At 40.8% G+C, this 20,900-nt stretch overlaps 1 protein-coding gene across 1 annotated transcript in view; it reads right to left on the bottom strand.

Annotated features, from left to right (window-relative positions):
- ME2 (malic enzyme 2) overlaps positions 1–20,900 on the bottom strand; it is a 59,976-nt gene that overhangs the window by 21,985 nt on the left and 17,091 nt on the right. The window contains exons 3-11 of the mRNA XM_029921552.1: positions 15,828–15,961; positions 11,449–11,598; positions 9,205–9,280; positions 7,931–8,092; positions 7,276–7,379; positions 4,605–4,714; positions 4,410–4,507; positions 3,997–4,110; positions 1,255–1,369 (exon numbers count right to left, since the gene is read on the bottom strand). Of these exons, the coding sequence (XP_029777412.1) occupies positions 1,255–1,369; positions 3,997–4,110; positions 4,410–4,507; positions 4,605–4,714; positions 7,276–7,379; positions 7,931–8,092; positions 9,205–9,280; positions 11,449–11,598; positions 15,828–15,961 (1,063 nt within the window). The remainder of the gene's footprint in view (positions 1–1,254; positions 1,370–3,996; positions 4,111–4,409; positions 4,508–4,604; positions 4,715–7,275; positions 7,380–7,930; positions 8,093–9,204; positions 9,281–11,448; positions 11,599–15,827; positions 15,962–20,900) is intronic.

A 20,900-nucleotide genomic window follows, 5' to 3' on the forward strand; every position in this document is an offset into this window, starting at 1 on the left:
TACAATGTCTCAGACACCATATTAGGCCACTGGGACATAAAAATGAGTATAATGCAGCTTACAACTGAGAAAAAAACAAGTAAAGAGAAAACGAGAAAACCTGTAACAGGTGCCAAGTATGCGGAGTTACAGAGGCGCGGCGTGGGGAAGACCCAGCCCATGGCAGGTCCTGGGGAGGGCCGAGCAGGCCCTCAGCTGAGTACTTTTCCAGTTCATCCAGCAAGCAGACTTGGATTCAATAGTCAAAATAATTAATTTTCAATTCCATTTTATAAACTGATATGTAATAAAGAGAAATACTGATCTGGAGACCAGAGTTTTGGCGCCTGCTCAGTCACTCCGGGATAGACGAAATACTCACAGATCTTGGGCAGGTTGTTTACCATCTCCAAGCTTGTTTTTCTTACATAAAATAAGAATTTATATTCAGTGTTTCTCCATGTGGAGGTGTGTGAACATATTTTTAGGAGTCTATGAGTTCTAAAATAATTAAACATTTACAATTTTTGTTTTCTTGACCCTCCAGAGATAGAGTGAATGGGAAGATTCTTAGTTTTTCATAGAGAGTTTTGAGAGAAATTGACTGGATGATCTTCAAGATGTCCTCTTGCTTTAAAACAATTATGAGTCCTAATCAATGAAGAAGCTAATGGCCATAAAAACTTACTGTGTGTGACTGGCTTACTATTTAAAACTCAATAGGGCTTCTTCAAGAAAGTGATCAAATTATTAAAAAATTATAGATTCAAATCTTACAGCTGTATAGGAAATGAAATAGCTCCTCTATTATAAATAAATAAACTTAAAAAAAAAAAGACTTTTACATTTTCTGCTATGAACTCAGTGCCATTCTGGCATAGTCGATGTCAGCTATGCAATGCCTGACTTTCAAAATGTACCAAAGCTTTCTGCTTTGTTGCCAATGCAAAGCTTTGACTCTGCGTAGGACTTTCTTGGTTTAGTCTGTCAGGTGACCTTGGCCTTTTTCAGGTACTGAGTGCAGCGGTCAGTCACACCAACTCTAAAAGCAAAGCATGATCAACTGCACAGCTTCCAGCAGTTAAAAGTACAAGCAACATCTGTTAACTGAACTTTACACACTATGACCAAAAGGCTTTCACAGAAAAAAAAATCATCATATGGTGAGCACTAGATAAAAGCAGTCAATTCATTTTTAGTGCTCCTGCATGAGAGTTATGACCAGCCACAAACACGCAGTAAGTGACGCAATGATTTGTCAACAACTCTACTTACCAATTATAGCTGACGGCTTGAGCACATTCACTGCGTCTTCAAATGCATCAGGGATACACTCTGGGGCTGAGTGAGCAAATGGCTCCTGATGGCTCTCGATTTTAGCTTTCCGTTCCTGAATTTTTGGGGAAAATACAGTATTTTTTAGTAAATGCTTACTGTGAATTAATCGAAAGAACATCATTATGAGCCACATATTTTTTCTATAATATGAATGTCTTCTCATTTTCTTTCCTCTTCAACCTTAATCTCTTGCACTTCTCTCTCTGCAGTGTCCACAAAACCCACAGATAAAACATAAATCCAATCTCGTCATAACCAGAAACTTGCTAGTCCCTCTCAAAAATTTACTTTGATTTACTTTGTTAAGTGCTTCTAAGTCCAATATGGCACAAAGGCCTATAATCCTCTATCTGCGTTAGATGCGTTTTAGGATTCAGAATTTGTCACATTTTAGAAATGTATTATGGTGATACAGCAAGTATTACAAATCTTCCCACCGCGGACACCCCAAAGTAAACAAAACTTATGAACAGTACTACAAATACCCTCTCTGGTTTTGCTACCAGTAAGTTCAAGTCAATGAGATTCATTACTATTGTCAGAAAAAAACGTTGGGGTTTCAGAGCTTTTAGGAATTCAGAATTGCAGACAGACATCAAGGACTTGTACTAGCAAGAGTTCTGAATCAAGAGGAACAGGGAATTGTGGCTCAAGACGGCCGAATGAAGAACATGCTTTCCTCCCCAAATCCCAGACCAAACACTAGAGAAATGAAACCGTTGGTGGTATTACAAGGCCAGGAGAGACACTGCTGACAAACCAAAACTGTGAATTTCTCAGCAACTGAAAGCAGGCCAAAACCCACTGAAAGCAAAAACCAACCAGGCTGAGAAATCCATCCCCTTATTTTGGCCCCTTATTTTGGAAAAAGAGGAGACCGCGCTGCAGAGGTGAAACTTTCCATCAGAATTCCAGAAGAGCCCCAGGTAAGAATGAACACGGTTTCGGAAAAGCAACACAACACCATTGGCCGGCTGGGAAGCTGACTAAAGGACTGACGGCTCGCCTCGACAGATCCAGGTTTTCAGAACAGGCGCTTCCTCTGCTTGCTCTCCAAGTAGGAGAGTTTCAACAGCAAACTCTCAAAGTCTCTAAAAGGAGGACAGTCTTTGGGTTACCCAGAGAGACTGGACACCTAAACCCCGTGGGTCAAGCTATCCACACACCCTAACAGAAAAATATACTTTGAACTTGTGGGTATATAGAGATTCCCATTGGTGCTAATAAATACCATATTCGTTCTTGAGCTGACTTGTTTATTAAAAAGAATCACAAAACACCTGTGAAAACCAACACCACAAAAAGAAGCACCAAACTGGGTACCCAGTAAAAATATGTATTCTGCCAATAGCCTTCTCAAAGCACAGGTTATAATCCTTGTATCTGATTTACAAGCAAATACAGTGACTACAGCTCACTTGGGAGGCAGCACAGCCAGGCTGCTCGGGTGTGACTCTTCCACATGTGACTTATAAGCTGATGACCTTGGAAAAGTCACCTGCCCATTTCAAACTGCAGTTTCCTTATTTGTAAAATTTCACAGAATTTTTTGAGATTAAATGACATAGAGGTTTATCACAATGTCTGGTGCATTTGAAACTACTTCTTTAAAATTATGTATAATTTAAGCACTCAAAATTTTTCATTCACATACTTCTTCATTTTACTTTTTGTACCGACAGTTCGGAGTACTAATTAAGAAGGGAAGATTGCAGAAGCGAAACAAAGCCCAGGGAAGTAAGCTTGCCCCAAAGACGTATATTTCAAGTAACTGCTGTATGTCATTATATACAACAAAAATACAATAGCATTATGTACTGGGCAGGTTCAACTGTGAAACAGTTTACCTATATTTTAATGTGTTACACAATATAATATACAAGGCATTTCTTAAGCTACTAAAACTGGCCATCAATGCTAGGAAGGCAGGCAGGTCCAAAGGACAATAAATTAATCTGGGATACAAGCTTCTTACTCATGAACTGGCTTTAAGAAAAGGTCCACCGACTTCCGTTAGACTGACTGCTACAGGGATTATGATCTCCAAATGGTTAAAGAATTTCTGCTCAAACATCAGATGTCCTAACAATTTAATTAGAAACTTCTGAGTTCCCATGAAAAGCCTAGTTTTAGGAAGGTCACGTACAATCTTATTTGTATGGCTACTTAATCTCTTAAGAGAGAACAAAGCAAGAAAGAAAATGTCTGGTGCCAACATGAGGATTATGATTTGAATAAAAAGCAAAGGTCTTTACAAAAGAAAGTAGACTGGAGGCACCCGGATGGTTGAGTCAGTTAAGCCTCTGACTCTTGATTTCAGCTCAGGTCACAATTTCATAGTTCCTGGGTTCAAGCCCCATGTTGGGCTCCACGCTGACAGTGCAAAGCCTGCTTGGGATTCTCTCCCTCCCTCCCTGTCTCTCTCTCCCTCTCTCTCTGCTCTTGCCCTATTCACAAGCATGCACTCTCTTTCTCTCTCTCTCTCTCAAAATAAATAAACTTAAAAACAAAAAAGACTGGAGGGTTTCTGTTGAGAATATACTGGAAGGTCCCCAAATGGCACATTCTGGATAGTTCAGTGCAATATAGTATTTTAAAAATTGATAATATTTTAAAAATCAAACTAAAAACACCATTGTAACAATATTCTTTTATTTCTCCATGATTTAAATAACTTACCTTAAATAATAAACCAAACTTGTCAACCATCCAAATTTTCTTTCGTGCCTCCTCTTCGGAGAGCCCATTTTCCACCATAGCCATAACTATGAGGTTTGCAATTCCAAGAGCAGCCTGTCCAGCAAAATATAAAATTTAAAACTAAAGACTAGGGTGTAGCACAATTCTCAAGTCACTTTATATATAAGGATACATTACGAGCAATATTTGGTTTGTTCTCACTAACAAATCCCACAGAAGTTGAGTCGTTGTAATAGTCTCGCTAAACATATTTTAAATTTAAATTACCTACTTTACAACAGAGATCTTCAATTCGTACATGATCTCTGCAAAACTCAAAGTTCGTTATGCCCCATTTTCCAATTCTAAAGGAGGATGTTGGTTTTAAGTTCTAAACGCTCACAAAAACTTACCTCTCCTGCTCCGAGAAATAAGATTTTGTGTTCTGAGAATGACTTCCCGATCACTTTCTGGGCGGCGAGCAGACCGGCCAGGGCTACCGCGGCCGTCCCTGTGAGGGGAGGGAGAGTTCTTAGCATAAAAAGGGGCATGTGAAAAACATTTAAAGAAAGTAAGGGCAAAACCTTAAGGTTTTCTTTTTGCTTTACCTTGAATATCATCGTTGAAGGTGCAGTACTTTTCTCGGTATCTTCTCAAGAATCTGAATGCATTATGATTTCCAAAGTCTTCAAACTGAATAAGTGTGTTCTGTCCATATCTAAAAACAGCAAAACCTATAGTGACTGTGTTGCAAATACCACTATTAAATAGCTTTTGTGTCTAATATTCTTTATGATCCCATTTAAAAACAACGTATCGCGTTAGCCCATTTAAGGGGACCTGGCAATTTTCAGAGAGCCTGTGAAAAACTGAAAATGTAGAAATCTACTACTCATTCAGGAAAATTTACGAGGTGGACCTATGGGGTATTAATTGGCATGAACTATATCCAAGTGTTACCAAGCACATATAAGCATGAAATAACTTCCTAAAAAGAAAGGGATTTTTACCTCTGAGTCTCATAAAACATCTATTTGACATGTATATTCTCACTGTACTAGCAGTTAAACACCAACACGGAAGAGTATATTAAGAGTATGTATTAAATAAGAGATTAAAAAATAATTTCTATAAGAGTTCACTAGCATTCAAAAAAAAAGACATCGATCGTCTCGGTGAGTTGGGGTAAGAGAAGGCTTGAAAAGGAGATAAGACTTCATCTGGGCCCTGAAAGAACAAAAAGTAAGGAAGTAGGGAGAAAAACAAGGTGTGTTTTGGCGAACCTGAATTTTCAACAATCAGGCTATATATTTCAGGGTTTATATGAAAGGATGAGGAGAAGTTGGGTAAGGTAGGTTCGGGCCAGATACGGGAGAATCATACATGCACAATTAGAGAACGGGGACTTTGTCGTGTATCCAATGTAAAATCACCAAAGGGAAGGGAAGGCTCCTGCTAGGAAGGACAGACCTGCCAGTGACGTGTAACACACACGGGTGTGTGGAGAAGCAGAAGCAGCCAGAAGGCTACTGCGGTATAAGGACAAGAGAATCTGAAGGAGAAACCACGGGAAGTTAAAGGGACAATTTTAAGACATTAGAATGAGCAAAAAGAACTTGAGAAGGGCCATCTGGGAAGCCAGGGAAACGCTGTTAAAATGCCAAAGCAAGCTGGAGGACTATGAAGATACTATTCTCCAAGGCAGGGAAGTGAGGAGGGGAGGAGGTGGCAATTTCCAGAAAGATGAAATATTTAGTTTTAGATATGTCAACTTTGACTCAGAAAAGGTATTAATTTTTAGTATCTCCTATGTACTAGCAATTTAAAAGATAGGACAGGGCTAGTATCAAAAAGAGTTTGAACTTTACCCTAAAACAACAGGAAACTTACCGAGAGTTTTCAAGCAAAAGAATGACATGATAAAGTGCACGTTTTTAAAAGATTAGCAGAGGGGCGCCTGGGTGGCTCAGTCAGTGAAGTGGCCAACTTTGGCTCAGGTCATGATCTCATGGTTTGTGAGTTTGAGACCCATGTCGGGCCCTGTGCAGACAGCTTAGAGCCTGGAGTCTGGTTCAGATTCTCTCTCTCTCTCTCTCTCTCTCTCTCAAAAATAAATAAACATTAAAAAAATAAAAAATTAGCAGAGGTAAGGTGGAAATGAAATGGAGAGGAGAGAAACTGGGGAAGCATCCTGGAGAGAGATGAGGATTTGCAGGAAGGCTGTGGCAATGGAAAAGAAACGTTCTCTCTGAGGCATTTAAGTGGTACTAGCCCCTGGGTCTGAGGACTGACGGACACTACAGAGGGCTGATAGGGAAGGAGGGAAGAGTCAAAGAAAATATCAAAAGCAAAGTTTTGGCCAGCGGGTAAATGCTGCTATTAACAGAAGCTGGCTAAAGAGAAGAGAGGCAGCTTGCTAAGGGAAGTTGTTTTGGACACAAATATGAAAGAGCAACAAAACGTCTAGATGGGATGTTAGAAACGCAGGCCTGAGAGAGGGGCAGCCAGAGACAGGGTCAGAAGTCACGTGCTGGAAGGTCATGGCTTACATGACTCAGAGAGAACTATGGACTCATCCCCACTTGATAGAAGAGAGCAAGAAGAACCAGTAAGGGTGACGAAAGTCAGAAAGAGGTGGGAGAAAGACCACGTTAGGAAAGCCTTTCAGGAATCGAGAGAAGAGAGAACTTCAAAGATGAAGGAGTAGAAAACCTGGTAAGATGCTGCAGAGGGGAAGAGAGAGGAGGACCAATGGTCAGCAAATTTATTATTAGTTTCTTAATGTTTGTTTATTTATTTGCGAGAAGGAGAGACAGCGCAAGTAGGGAAGGGGCAGAGAGAGAGGAAGACAGAGAATCTGAAGCAGGCTCTGCTCTGACAGCAGAGAGACTGACGCAGGGCCCGAACTGATGAACCCTGAGATCACTGAGCCACTCAGGCGCCCCAATGATCAGCAAGTTGAAAACACAAAAGCTGCACAAGAGTCCCAGGAACGGTACAAGTGAGCCCAGAGGCCAAGGGCTGGAAGAAGGGCAGGAGGGTCTGGCAGAAGCGGGGAGCACAGACTTCCCACAGCAGGTCGGGAAACTCAGGAAAGCAAGGCAGTGTTTCACAGTGTCACCAGCATCAGCACAACTATGCAGGCAGGACAGAACCCCAATTCTCAAACATTTCCTCTCCTTGTAACCGTCTTCGAAAGAGATAAAGGAAAAGAAAGCTGTGGTTCCTTCCTTTCCTGAATTAAAGATTCTTTCATTTCCTCAACCTTTTAAAAAATACCTGTCAGTAATGGCTTTCATAAACTCGTCAATCAGGTCATCATAACGTTGTGATCGATCTCTTTTCTGATATAAGCCCATGTAAAATGGATCTTTTAAGAGTGCCTACAAAATAGACCAAATGTAAAAATAAAATCATTTTGCTACATCACCAGTTTAAACACACTCTACAAAACAAAAATTGTAAAATATAAAAACCACTATCATAATTTTTAAAAACTTACTATATTTTCTTCAAGAAACTCTTAATAGTCTTAATTTACTGCTATTTGTATAAATACCAAAAGCACAGTTTAAGACAGACTAGATTTTTTTTTAAACTTTTTACATTTATTTATTTTTGAGAGATAGAGTGAGACAGAGTGTGAGTGGAGAGGGGCAGAGAGAGGAGACACAGAATCTGAGGCAGGTTCCAGGTTCTGAGCAAGTGTTCAGCACAAAGCCTGATGCAGGGCTCAAACCCACAAACTGTGAGATCATGACCTGAGCCGAAGTTAGACCCTTAACCGACTGAGCCACCCAGGTGCCCCATAAGACAGACTAGTTTTAATCACAACATTTTCCCATCTTATAGTATCTTCAAAAGAAGAATATAATAAAACTTCTGTTTTTCAAATATGAGAGGAGGATCAAAGGGGAAAAATGGTTTTACTCACTGGATTATCAGTTCCTACATCAATACACACGGGCAGGCACCTGTCAGGTCGTATTCCGGCACAAGCTGTATACAAACAGAGCTTTCCTACTGGGATCCCCATTCCATAGACACCCAGATCTCCAAGACCCAGAATTCTCTCTCCATCAGTCACTACGACGGCCTTAATTACAAAAAATACATATAAATTAAAAGTTGTCAAAAATGGGATACTAAAGCATTTGAAAAAAGCTTCTTTTCATATATTTCGCTCTTTTAAAAACCAAATTGTTTCCTGATTAACTTCCAACATAAACCAACCAAGCATACTTAAAATTCTACAATTTCTAGAATCCAGGTAGAAAAATGAGAATGAACTTGGTCTGATTTTCCTCTGTCTTCGGTTTAGGAACAGAATGCTCTGCTGGAGGGTCAGCTTATAATATATCTTCACAAAGACTAAACCAGGGACAGGCAGGCAAACTTCAGACAGAGATTAACCAGAAGAGAAAATCAAGTTTAGAAATGAACATGCTACTCCCACATAATAACCTAGGCCAATAAAGAAAAACCTTAGTAATAGCAGGGGGAAAAAGACCTAGAATACAATATATACCTACCTACAAAGTTTTAAGATGATACTGTGAGTTTAATTATCTGACCTAATTTTTTCTGGATTGCTAGAACTAATAATTATTTATTAAAGATTATTTTGGTAAGGAAGGCATTTTATAAAGGCAAGTCAGGTTACTGCCTATAATAAGCACTAAAGCCTACCAAAAGATCTTAAGTAGGTCATCAGATTTTATTTTACGAAAGACAGCCAGACTGATGAAGATTTACATTTATTACAATTAAAACTCTTAAGAGTTTTATATTTGCTTATGGATCTAAGTCTACCTGAGATTTAGAAGAAAAAAGGCAGAATAAATCCTCTCACCACCCACCAAAATGAAAGTTTTTTTTATGGCATTGTAATGTATTTTCTCTACTGAGAATAGTATTAATTGAAACAGAAAAGTAAAATGAAGAGGGCAAGAAACACCAGTGGTGTCGACAGTGACAGGTTCACGCTGTGAACTCGCTCCACTTTCTTTCTTCTTTCTCAGGGTGAACTCTGTACTCATCACCCATTCTGTAGTTACCACTATCCTGATCTCCTCCAGCACTAAATCTGCATGTATACAAATGCAACACAAATCAGAGCAACAATGAAAACTGTTCTTGGAAATTCAGAGGTAACTTACAAAGAAAGAAAACACATTACGAAGAGGAAGGTTGTGCTATTGGTAGTACCTTAACATGATTTTCTGGCCAGTTATCCACAATTGATCTAACATGACCTCTGTCTGAGATTGAAATAAATAATCCCCTGCAACAGAACAAAAACACCTTTGCATTTCACAACAGTTTTTGGCTTTCTACTAAGTTTTTGTTCATAATTGGAATATTTAGATATTGTAATAAAACATCAAGACACAGTATCATTTCCAAGCAGACTTAGCTAAATCACACTGGATTATTTTCAGACATTTTCAACTATTTCAAACTATAATTGCATTGCTCACACACTAGCTGCAACGAAGATGAGTATTATATGATGTGATGGTTTTGCCCAAGAAGGAATGTTTCCACATCTCATGTTCAAATAAACTCCATACACCTCCAGTAAAAAGCAGTATAAAAATAAACCACCAATGCAGGAGAGCATAATGATGCTCGTACACTCCTCTTAAAACTCCCTGAAACTGAAAATTTGAAATATGAAGGAGCAGAAAGGGAGAGGAGAAAACTAAAGTAAGTAACTTCACATAAAAGAGGACGTACTTGAAGCATTAGGAAAAAGTGAAAAGTTATTTTAAACACACAGTGTATTGCCATCCAATTGGGATAAATGATGCAGATTTTAAAAAAGGAAAAGATGAAGGGCGAAGGGGGTGGGGGGAGAAACATAGGGTGTAGAAAATGGGTCAGGCAGATGTTAGGGCCAGCAGGTCCCCAGCGCCTTCCAACTGGTGGTTCTTACATTTAACTTTCTCATCGGTATCTCATCTTTGGCATGACTATCCCATCTCAAATCAGTTTAAACAATTTCTCAACCACAGCTGCTTAAGAGAATCTCTGATGAGCTTCTTTAAAAAAAATGCCAGAGGTCCCGCCTGTGGAGATTCTGATTTTAACTGGCCTGGAGTCTAGATTAATTAAACAACTGAGATTTACTGATGATCTTCTATGCAAAAACACCAAACACTGCCGCGGCAGTATACTGCACAATGGATGCGCAGTCCCTGTCCTCACCCAAAACCCATGGTCTTTACGCTTCGTGTCAGTTCTGAGTGCTGGGTCCTCATCAGAACCACAGCGAGAGCCTTTATGAAACGCCTACACAGGGGCCCATCTCCAGACCGACTGAATCAGAGTCTCCACAGGTGGCGCCTAGGCATCAGTATTTTTTTCACGTTCTCTTTGCCCTTTAATCTGGGTTGAGAACCACTTTCTAAATGAAAAAGAAACAGAAAAGAGCCAAACAGCTGGGTTAACATAAGAAATGCTTAAGTCTCATTAACTGACGGCAGCACATAGGACAGAACAAGACAATGTTCTCCATGGTCTTCCAGGGGACACTGGCAGCACCATTACCAACCGTGGTCATTAAATCCAGACCTCCAGACCTTTCTCCTCTTCAGCAGAATCTTGGGAACGGGAAGGAGAAGAAGGCTGGCATGGATCAACACGTTAAGTCCCATGGGTGTTCTGTGCGCACATTAAAATCTGAACGCCACTAGGCTAGATGAGGGGAGAGTGAAGATCACCGCTATCCCATGCTGTTTGAATTTGTACATTTGTATCAATACGTAATCAGGACACAAGAAAGGTGTGAGGACAGAAGAAAATAACAATAGAAAACGTGACAAGAAAACATAAATGATCCAAAAATGTGCAAAGGACTGTCCCGTCAGTTCTTCCTCCAACCTTCTCAGCTCTCTGATAGGTGCTAGCATCCTTATTTTATGAGAAAACAGATTCAGAAGGAGAAACTGACTTATTGAAAGAGTTAACGAGATGCCCATTCCAGTACTCTTAAAATATGTGAGGTGCTAAAACTATTTGAAATTAAAATTCATAGAAGTTCTAAAAAAAAAAAAAAAGAACAAACAACACAAATTAAAGCCAACAACAAAAAAAAGAGAATCTCTTAATTTGGGCAGATTGTCAAAACGGTATTATTGATAATTCTGAAGAATCTGCCACCAAAATTAAGAGTACATCCGCCCTTTTTTGGTACAGAAAAGCACAGTTCTAACCACCAAAATAAGTTACAGAAAGTTAGGAATGAATGTTGCTATTTCTACAAAAACAAAAGATTCGAACATACTGGGTTTTTATTAAGCTCTTTTTGTCCAAATTAAGCTTTTGTGAGGTGGGAAATGTGGTCAACATAAGACTGCATACATAGAAGAGAAATGTAAGAGGGGTTAGGGGTGCAATTTTTCCTAGACAATAATCATTTACAAACACAGCTTTAGAAATAAGCCTTACTTGGGTCTTCTAAAGATATGTCCGTACTGAGAGCAGGCAAGGCCCACTGTTGGAGTGTACACAATTGGCAGCAGACTTTCCATGTCGTCTTGCAGAATTCTATAAAATAACTTTTCATTTCTTTCCTGTATTCCCATTATATAGATGTATCTGAAATGAAGCACAGTAAGTAATGTCTACATCAGTCAGCGTGTATACTTAGAGTTTTGGCCTTTGAAAGTTGTATGCAAACATCTAAAACTGAGGACTCCCTTCCTTGCCAGAAAACAAACCCCTAAATTATCATTGTTTAACACCCAGCACAAAGATGAACACAAACAAGAATGTACTTAAATTGTGGATGATGATGATGATGATGATGATGATGATAACAACGAAGAAGAGGAGAACAGCAGAAACAACAGCTAACATTTACTGAGCCCTTACTGAGAGTCAGGCTCTACCCCGGGAACTAGGTGGGCAAACACCACCCTTAAGGAACTAATATTCAAAGTGACTAACATGTAAATACGGAACCAAATAAGGTGTCACTCATTCAAATATTTGCTAAATACTATGTGCCAGGTGCTATTCTGGACTCCCAGAACGTAGGGAGTGACCTCTGTCCTTGTTGAGTTATAGTCCAATAGGCTTAACGGCATTATCAGGTCTATATAAAGCATACAGGTAGCATAAAGGCAATGGTCAATTCATATACACACATAAACAATGGCTTTTCAATAATAAAGTTTAGAAAACTGGAAAATGTTGGCTCGAAAAAAAACCATGCTCAGTCAGAAGAGCATGCAACTCTTGATCTTGGGGTTGTGAATTCGAGCCCCATGTTGGGTATAGAGATTACTATAAAAAATAGACTTAAAAAGTCATAGATGCCTTTATTATTTACAAAAAAAAAGTGATCACCCTGAATTAAATATATGTAAAATGGACTCATTACTTTTTACTCAAACTTGTTTTTCTTCCTATTATCATCTAACTGAATGGGACTCCAAGATCCCACTTTTGATTTCTCCCTCTCCTGCTCCACCTTACCCTGGTCTAAGAAATCAATAAGCCCTACAAAGTCCACTTGCTAAATATTTCTCAAATATACCTATTTCCCCCTCTCCACCCTCACCCATTCAAACCAGCATCATTTCTCACCGGGGCTACCTCAAGAACTTTCTAACTAGTCTGTATACACATGGTTTTGCACCCCTGCTCCACTCTAGTCTTCTCTTAAAAAAATAGCTCTTGGGGCGCCTGGGTGGCTCAGTCGGTTAAGCGTCCGACTTTGGCTCAGGTCATGATCTCACAGTCCATGGGTTTGAGCCCCGCGTCGGTCTCTGTGCTGACAGCTCAGAGCCTGAAGCCTACTTCAGATTCTGTGTCTCCCTCTCTCTCTGCCCCTTCTCAGCTAGCCTTCTGTTTCTCTCTCTCAAAAATAAAATGAAAAAGATACAAAAAAAATTAATAACTCTTACTATTTCCATTCTCTCTGAATGCTTTCCAAACATGCATTCAACAGGCATATGCTTCTAAAATAATTAACAAGACCTGTGCCTACTTTCCAGCCTCATCTTCATACTGAACTGACTTCAGTTTCTCAAATGTACCCGTCTCTTACCTTGGTGTTGCTATACACAACACATCTTCTGAACACCCCCCATCCATGCACGGTCCCATCCTCTCGCTCCCCCAATGCAGCTCAGGCGGCTTTCTGCTCATTTCCCTCCCCCACCACACATATACACAGATTATCCTCTTTTCAGATCCCTTAACACCCTTCTCCCTCTTCTGCGACTCTCACTCTACTTCCTGACTCTGTCTTCCCTCCACCCTGGTGGTACCATTGAGTTAGGGACTATTGCTTTATATACTTCTGTATTTCCAGTAACTAGCAAAGTGACTGGTATGCAAATGTTTGGTGAATAAACAGGGAGAAGTGATTCTATTTAGAAGAGGAATAATATTTTCTATGCAGCGACCACAGGCAGAAATCATATCAATAGGTAGAAGTTAAAGGGAAGAAGACCGCGCCTGGGCCTGGTGGGGAGGCTGAGCAGCTCTGTGAAACAGACAGCACAGAGCAGCAGGCACATGCGATTCACTTTCACCTCCATCTAATCTGGTCACTCCTCTGCTTCCCGCTGGATCTCGTCCTCACCTGGGACCACGACAGCTCAGAAATTCTGAACACCACTAAGGCAACCCTCTCCCCTGTGGCTAGCTATCCACCGCCCCCACCTCACAGTTCTTCAGGAGATCTCTGGCTCCTGGATCCCTGGTTTTCTCCTGCTCTGTCAGCTCCGCCCTGGCTCCTCTTCTTTCCCCACGCTGGATCCCGTGGTCAAGCCTCTCACTCTCAACAACTCTTCACCATGCTGGAACACCCCTGTACCTTTATCACTGTGCTCCCCTTCCACAGCGTCCGTCTTTCCCACCCATGGGCTCCCTGAAGGAAAGGGCTGGAATTGCTCATTTTTGTAGTTCTAGAGCTTAAAACAATGCCTGACACATGAGAGCCCTGAATGAGTACTAGCTGTATGAATTAATGTAGCAACTTTGCCAGCCCAGCAAACCCCAAACCTGAATTAGTGTTACATTTCACTTTTCTGCTGGGCAAAATGACATCAATACAAACACGATTAAGCCACTGGTCCTTCAGGGCCTGCCCATCCCTTTAATCTGTCCTTGTTCAGCTACACTTTTTGGCTAAATGGCTATTCTAAACATCTGTCACTGTCCTCACCAACTCTATTCAACCTTGGCCCTTTTAAATCTTAGCCACGACTCCATATTCCACATCACAGATCAACAAGGGGGGGATGAGATCCTGCAACCTCTGCTCTACCACCTGCAGGGCTTATCCATACTGTACCTGTATTTATCTTTGCTCTTGTCCCAGAAAATGACCTGTTCTTTTTTCTTGTGCAAGACTAGCCTCTACTTTTGCCCTCGACTCTATGCCCTCCACCTCTCCACACCACCTACTGCTCTCTGTCTCTGTACTTGACCCTATTCCCCCTACCTCTGCACTTTTCTTGTGCAAGGTCAGCTTCTACCTCTGCCCTCGACCCTACACCTTCTACCTCTGCACTCAGCCCAACACTCTCCATCACTGCACTTGACTCTCTGCCCCTTTCATTTCTCTGGGATCTTGTTCAATCAATTGCCCTTTCTTCTGGGTTCATTCCTCACAGCGTGAGCACCTTCAACTTCCTTCTAGCCTGAAATATAGCTCTTTAACCCCAAGTTCTGCTTTACTTACTGTTCAAGGCCCTTCCTATCCCCTTATCTATTTGAGAGTCTGCACTTCCTCCATGCCCCATCATTCCTGAGTCTACTGCGCTCTCCTTTCTGCCCCAACACATCAAAGAACCACTCTCACTGGTCATCAAACAACAATCTCCTGTACTTAACAAACCCAAAAGATATTTTTAATTCTGCATTCAGCCTGATCCCTTTACCCAGAACACCTTGCTCTTCTTTCTCATTTTGCCTGCCACCTGTAACATACTGTTTAAAACTCTGCTCAGGAAGCATTTCCGCCACGAAACGTTAATGGATTTCCCCAAATTCGGCTAGGGGTCCCTATTTTGTGCTTTCAGAGTATTCTCTGCATGTACCTCCTTCTCACTGTCCTGCACACAGTAGTGTAGAGTACAATGCCCATCACAGTATAACTATCTATTGATGAGTTCCTAGAAGGCAGGCTGTGTATTACCGGGGTGACAGTACATTCTGGTTTGCCCGGGACAGTTTCAGTTACTCCTCATTCTCACTCCTCTGGACTGGATTACATATTGTACGGTCACCTATCTTTTACCTACTTTACATCCGCAGTGGCCAGTACAGTGGCAAACACAAAGTAGAGGATTAACAAAAGATGTTGAATAGAAAGGACACAAATCAGATAATAGCTTTTGTTTTTAACATTCCATTCACGCCTGAAGTGCTCTGTGCTTTTATGCTTAAAAATAGATTTCTGCTAAATTTTACAACAGCAAACACTAATATTCAGTGAAATAAAGGAAACAATCATTATAAAAATAATAATTGACTAAAGTGCAAACTTTATCATGAGACTACATATATTCCTTATGCAAAAATAACCATAATACTCCCAATTTTTCTGACTCAGACATCAATAAAAAAACTAAACATCAGGGCGCCTGGGTGGCTCAGTCAGTTAAGATTCTGACTTCAGTTCAGGCCATGATCTTGCAGTTTGTGGGTTTGAGCCCCACATTGGGCTCAGCACTGATAGTGTGGAACCTGCTTGGGATTCTTGCGCTCTCTTCTCTTTCTGCCCCTCCCCTGCTTGCGCTTTTTCTCTCTCAAAATAAACTTTAAAAAAGTTTAAAAAAAAAAAACCTAAACATCTAAACAACTCTTACTTTTCCAAAGGACTATTCAGTTTTTTCACGTTTTTATGAAATCGTAAGGCTTGTATATCTTGCGTCTCTATTTTGGGAGGTAGAAGTCCTTGGAGACCAAGCATTTGTCGTTCTCGTAATGTAAACGCCATTCCCTAAAAAGGAGAAAAGGATTAAAAATTATTGCTTACTGAAGTTGCAATGGTGCTATCCAACAAAATGTAACTTAAATGTAAACTTTTAAAAGTCAGTAAGATATTATTTTGCGCAGACTGTCATAAATTTGGAAGACTGATCCTCTCTAGTATCGGTGAGGATGTGGTAACAGTTATTTTCACATGCCATTGCTGGAAACGTAAACAGGTTTCAGCTTTTTAGAAGCCAACTTAAAAATATTCTTAAATTTTAATGCACATACTCCACAATAGAGCAATTCTACTTCTAGAGAGCCATCTTAGAGAAATATTCATACATAAAATAAAGAGGCATACACAAAAAGATAGTTACAATACTGTTCCTAGTTCTCTTCACTATTACAAACTAACTAAAAGCCCATCAATTATGGAACAGTTAAGGAACCTATGGTATTTTTATACACCTAAACACAGAGCTCCAATTATGTAGAAGTATATGCCAGACCCATAGTTAAGAAAATAAGCTTCAAATCAAACATACTCACTGTTAACTGTTATATTCAGAACCCTCCCCCATAAACTACATCATATACACAGATGCATATATACACTGGAAATGAAATTAACAATACAGTTTAAAAGAGCACAAACCAAACTGATCACAGAAGCTTCCACCACTAGAAAGCAGTGAGGCTAAGTTGAAGAAGAGCAAGGAAGAAATGATACTTAGGAAAAAATTAACCTATGTCATAAGAAAATCTTTTTCAATTTGATATTCAGCTGTGTATTAACTTCTTTTTATCAAAGTGATGTCTGTAAAAACGCTAGAGTAAGGACTTCTAAAAGTCTTTTCCTCCATTTAAAAGCAGTAAGAATTCTGGCCAAGTGATCAGAATAAACTTTTTCAGAATTCTGGAAACCAAAGGCTTCAGCAATCAGGGAACATTTATTCAAGAGAAGTAGCTGAATTTTCATAAGAAAAGCAGGATTCATGACATTTTTATTTGCTTATGCCTATGTTTTCCTCCCCAGCTCCACAGAAGCCTAGAAAATAGAAATCACTATGAAATAATCACTTTGAAAAACAGAGCCTGGCAGCGACTAAAGAGACGCTGGAGATTTTTCGACAGCCCCACACCCAGGAAAGTTGCCATTATCTGACCTGTCTGGTGGTTCAGTGGAAGACCCCACTTGCAAATCTGTCTTTATTTAACCTTATATGGAGCTCCCCCAGCCTGAACAGCTTTTTCTCCAGAAGAGCTTGTAGAAAACAGTCAGAGGCCATTATTTAACACGGCAGCTGCCTAAGACCAGGGATAACAGCTGGGGCAAACAAATAGGCTAAACAAAAAGCTGAAAAGGAGAAGCTGAGGAACAAAATGTCCATGGGATGGATGTCCATGGGGTGAGAGTTGGGGTGGGGGTTGAAAAGCTTGACATATTCCTAAGAATCTAGAAGGTCGTCATGCATGAACTGCAGGCAAGTGCAGGAAAGATCTGAAAAGGCCCCATCTCTGGCTAACCTTGAGACACCATGTAAGCAGGAAGTGAAGGCTAGTGTGTAGTCATAACCTGCTTGAGAACTAAAGACACGCTCCAACATGTACACTGAGCCCTTAGGTATTTAAGTCTCAGTCCAATTATTAGCTGACTACTAAGCTAACGAAGCAGATTTTAGTGGGCATAACAAAAATAAAGACTTTAAAGAAGTGGTTCAATTAAACTTCACATACAGAAAAATAATTAGTTCAGAAATGTCAGTAAATAGACAACAGCAACGCAACAAACCCTAGGAGGAATATCTGGTTTCCAGAGCAGCCACATTATTTAATATGTCCAGTTTTCACCAAAAATTATAAGGCATGCAAAAAGACACAGTCTAGCTCATACACAGGAACAAGGTAAGCTGATAGAAACTGTCCCTGAAGAAGCTCAAACATTGTACTAATTAAACAAAGCCTCTAGTTAGTTATTTTGAATATATTCAAAGAACTAATGGACACCACATTTAAGAACTAAAGGGAAGTAAGAGAATGATATCTCATGACTACAGAATGTCAATGAAAAGACAGAAACTATAAAAAAGAACCAAATATAGAAATTCTGAAATTCAAAGTAAAAACTAAAATAAAATTTAGAGGGATTCAAAAGCAGATTTGGGCAGGTAGAAGAAAGAATCGGCCAATTTAAAGATAACTCAAGTGAGATTCTCCAGTCTGAGAAACAGAAAGAAAAAGCAAGGCGTAAATATGACCAGAGCCTCGAGACCTGTGGGACACCATCGAGTGTCCCAACATATGCATAACTGGAGTCCCAGAAGGCCAGGAGAGAGAAGGACAAAAGGGTATTTGAAGAAATAATGGCCAAAAGCTTCTCAAATTTGATGAGAAACATGAACCCTAGAAGAAACACACATCCTAGAAACTCAACAGCTTCAATGAGAAAAAACTCAAAGAGAGCTACACCTGGATACATCATATTCAAACTGCTGAAAGACAAGGACAAAAGAAGAAACTCGAAAGCAAAGAGAGGTGACTCATCATGTACAGGGACTCCTCAAAAAAAGGAACAGCTAATTTCTTATCAGAATCCACAGAGGCCATAAGGCAGTAGGATGACATATTCAAAGTGCTGAATGGAAAAAAACAAAACAAAACAAAACAAAACATGTCAACCAAGAATTTCTAAGTCCTTACAAAACTATTCAAGCTTGAGAAGCCAAGATGGTGGAGAGGAAGGGAGCTCTGTAAACTCCATCCGCCCCATCTATCGAACTGAGAAGGACATTACTCTCATCTGCAAGAGTGGAAGAAGAAAATACGAACTCCAGAAAGAAGAGAACCTCAAGGATACCTGAGTGATTGAGTTTGAACTGGAGAGATCTGGAAACAGGCCAGCCCGAGATGGGCAGGGGAGGCGGGAGCCCCAGCCCAACACGGGGCAAACAGAACCGAGCGGAGCCCAAGAGACAATGGGAAGGGACAGAGTGACTGAACACGCTCCTAGTACTGTCTCTGGGGAAGAGGTAAGGAATGCGCGCGCTTGGAGAGAGAAACTCACTCCATAGATAACTGCTGGGCAGCCGGAATCCTGAACCCAGGTGGCGCAAGGGAAAGAACAGCTTCCAGCCTTAAGCCATCTGGGCGGGGAATCAGCGGCCATGGTGGCTGCGGTGCCAGGGGCGCTCCCTTCAAACTTGGTTTTGGGAGTGGGAGCACGCACCTCATTTCCACGGTGCATCTCGCCCCCTGCATTGGCCGCACGAATCCCGAATCCTGGGTGCCCACAGGGAAAAAATAGGGCCCACACCTACGCGATCCCGGCAGGGAGTCAGCGGCAGTGGAGGCCTGGGTGCGCGCTTAGCTGCAGGAGCTTCCAGCTCATTTCCAGCAGCACACAGCGCCTTGAGCAACAGCTATCCAAAGCCAACGGAGACTCAATTTTTTCCCCCATTGCGATCCTGATCCTGGCTGGGGGTGGGGACTCCGCAGTTGGGTCTGTGAAGGTGCGCACTTCACCTCCTGCGGCTCATTTCGCCTCAGGCAGGGGCGGCCGAAATCCCTGCCTGAACCAAGACAAACTGACTCCTCCCTCTAAGAAGCCAGGCACCAAAGCAAATACATCTCATCTGTGTAGCATAAACGTGGATGGACTGGAACTTTGAACCGAGGCAGGCCTGGAAAATACAACTTGGCTCAACTGTGGCTCAAGGAGATCGGACTCATTAGGATGGCCTACAGTGCTTAGTTCAGCGAAGCTTGGTGTGTCCCCATTCTAATCTCTGTACACACCAAGGCAGAGCCTCTGAGAGCAGCCTCCTAGACGTATCACACCAAACCACACCTATCCACGAGGGGGAGCTGCTGTGTTTTTGTTTTTCTTATAAAAAATTTTTTTTCTTCACTTTTTTTGTACTTATTTCTTTGTTATTATTACTTTTATATTAATTCTTTTAAATGTTTACTCCTTATTTTCTTTTCTCCTTTCTCCCTTTCTTTTTCACCTTCTTGCAATCCAGATATATTCTCCTGTATCCCATCCTTACCTCTCCCCTCAACTGGTCATACACTTTTAGACTGTCCGCTGTCCTTTGTTGTCTCCGACCCCCTTTTATTTTTTTTCTTTTTCTTTGCTCTTCTTCTCTTCTTTTCGTCTCTTTCCTTTCCATTTTCTTTCTTCTCTCTCGCCTTTTAATGTGTTTCGTTGATTTGTCTGTGTGTCTGTGTGCCTCTGTTCCTTCTGTGTTTGTCTGTCTGTTTTCCTTCATAGGACTACACCAAGAAACAAGCCAAAGTGTGCATGACGGTGAGTCCCAAATATTGCAAAGTAGGGAAACTGAGAGACACCATTAAGAGAATATGTCTGAAACGACATGCCCTGGACAGTCAATAAGCCTCCTTTAACAGAGAAATATTAACAGGTGCACAGCGCACAATGAGCTTTCTAAAGGTGACAAGAGACAGAAAACTAGCAAAAATGACAAAACGAAGAAACTCTCCCTTGAAGAACCTCCAGGAGGAAGTCACGGCCACAGAATTGCCCAAGGCAGATCTAGACAACATACCAGATCAAGAATTTAAAAAACTTGTCATAAAATTAATCGCTGGAGTTGAGAAAAACATCAAAGAATCAACTGAGACAATTACTAGGTGCCTTGAAAATAGGTGTGATGAATTTAAAAAGGCTATAGATGAGGTGAATAACAAACTGGAGGCAGCCACCAAAGGATTGACGAGGTAGAGAGAAGAATAGGTGAATTAGAAGATATACTTATAGCAAAAGAGGAAGCTGAAAAAAAGAGAGAGAAATTAATCCAGGAGCAGGAAAGGAGAATTCGAGATCTGAGTGATACAATCAAATGGAACAACATCCGTCTCATAGGAAATCCTGAAGAGGAAGACAGAAAGGGCCTGAAGGGATACTTGACCAAATTATAAGTGAGAATTTCCCAAATCTGGGA

Source organism: Suricata suricatta, chromosome 14 (genome assembly GCF_006229205.1).
Source record: "Suricata suricatta isolate VVHF042 chromosome 14, meerkat_22Aug2017_6uvM2_HiC, whole genome shotgun sequence".
Lineage (NCBI taxonomy): Eukaryota > Metazoa > Chordata > Mammalia > Carnivora > Herpestidae > Suricata > Suricata suricatta.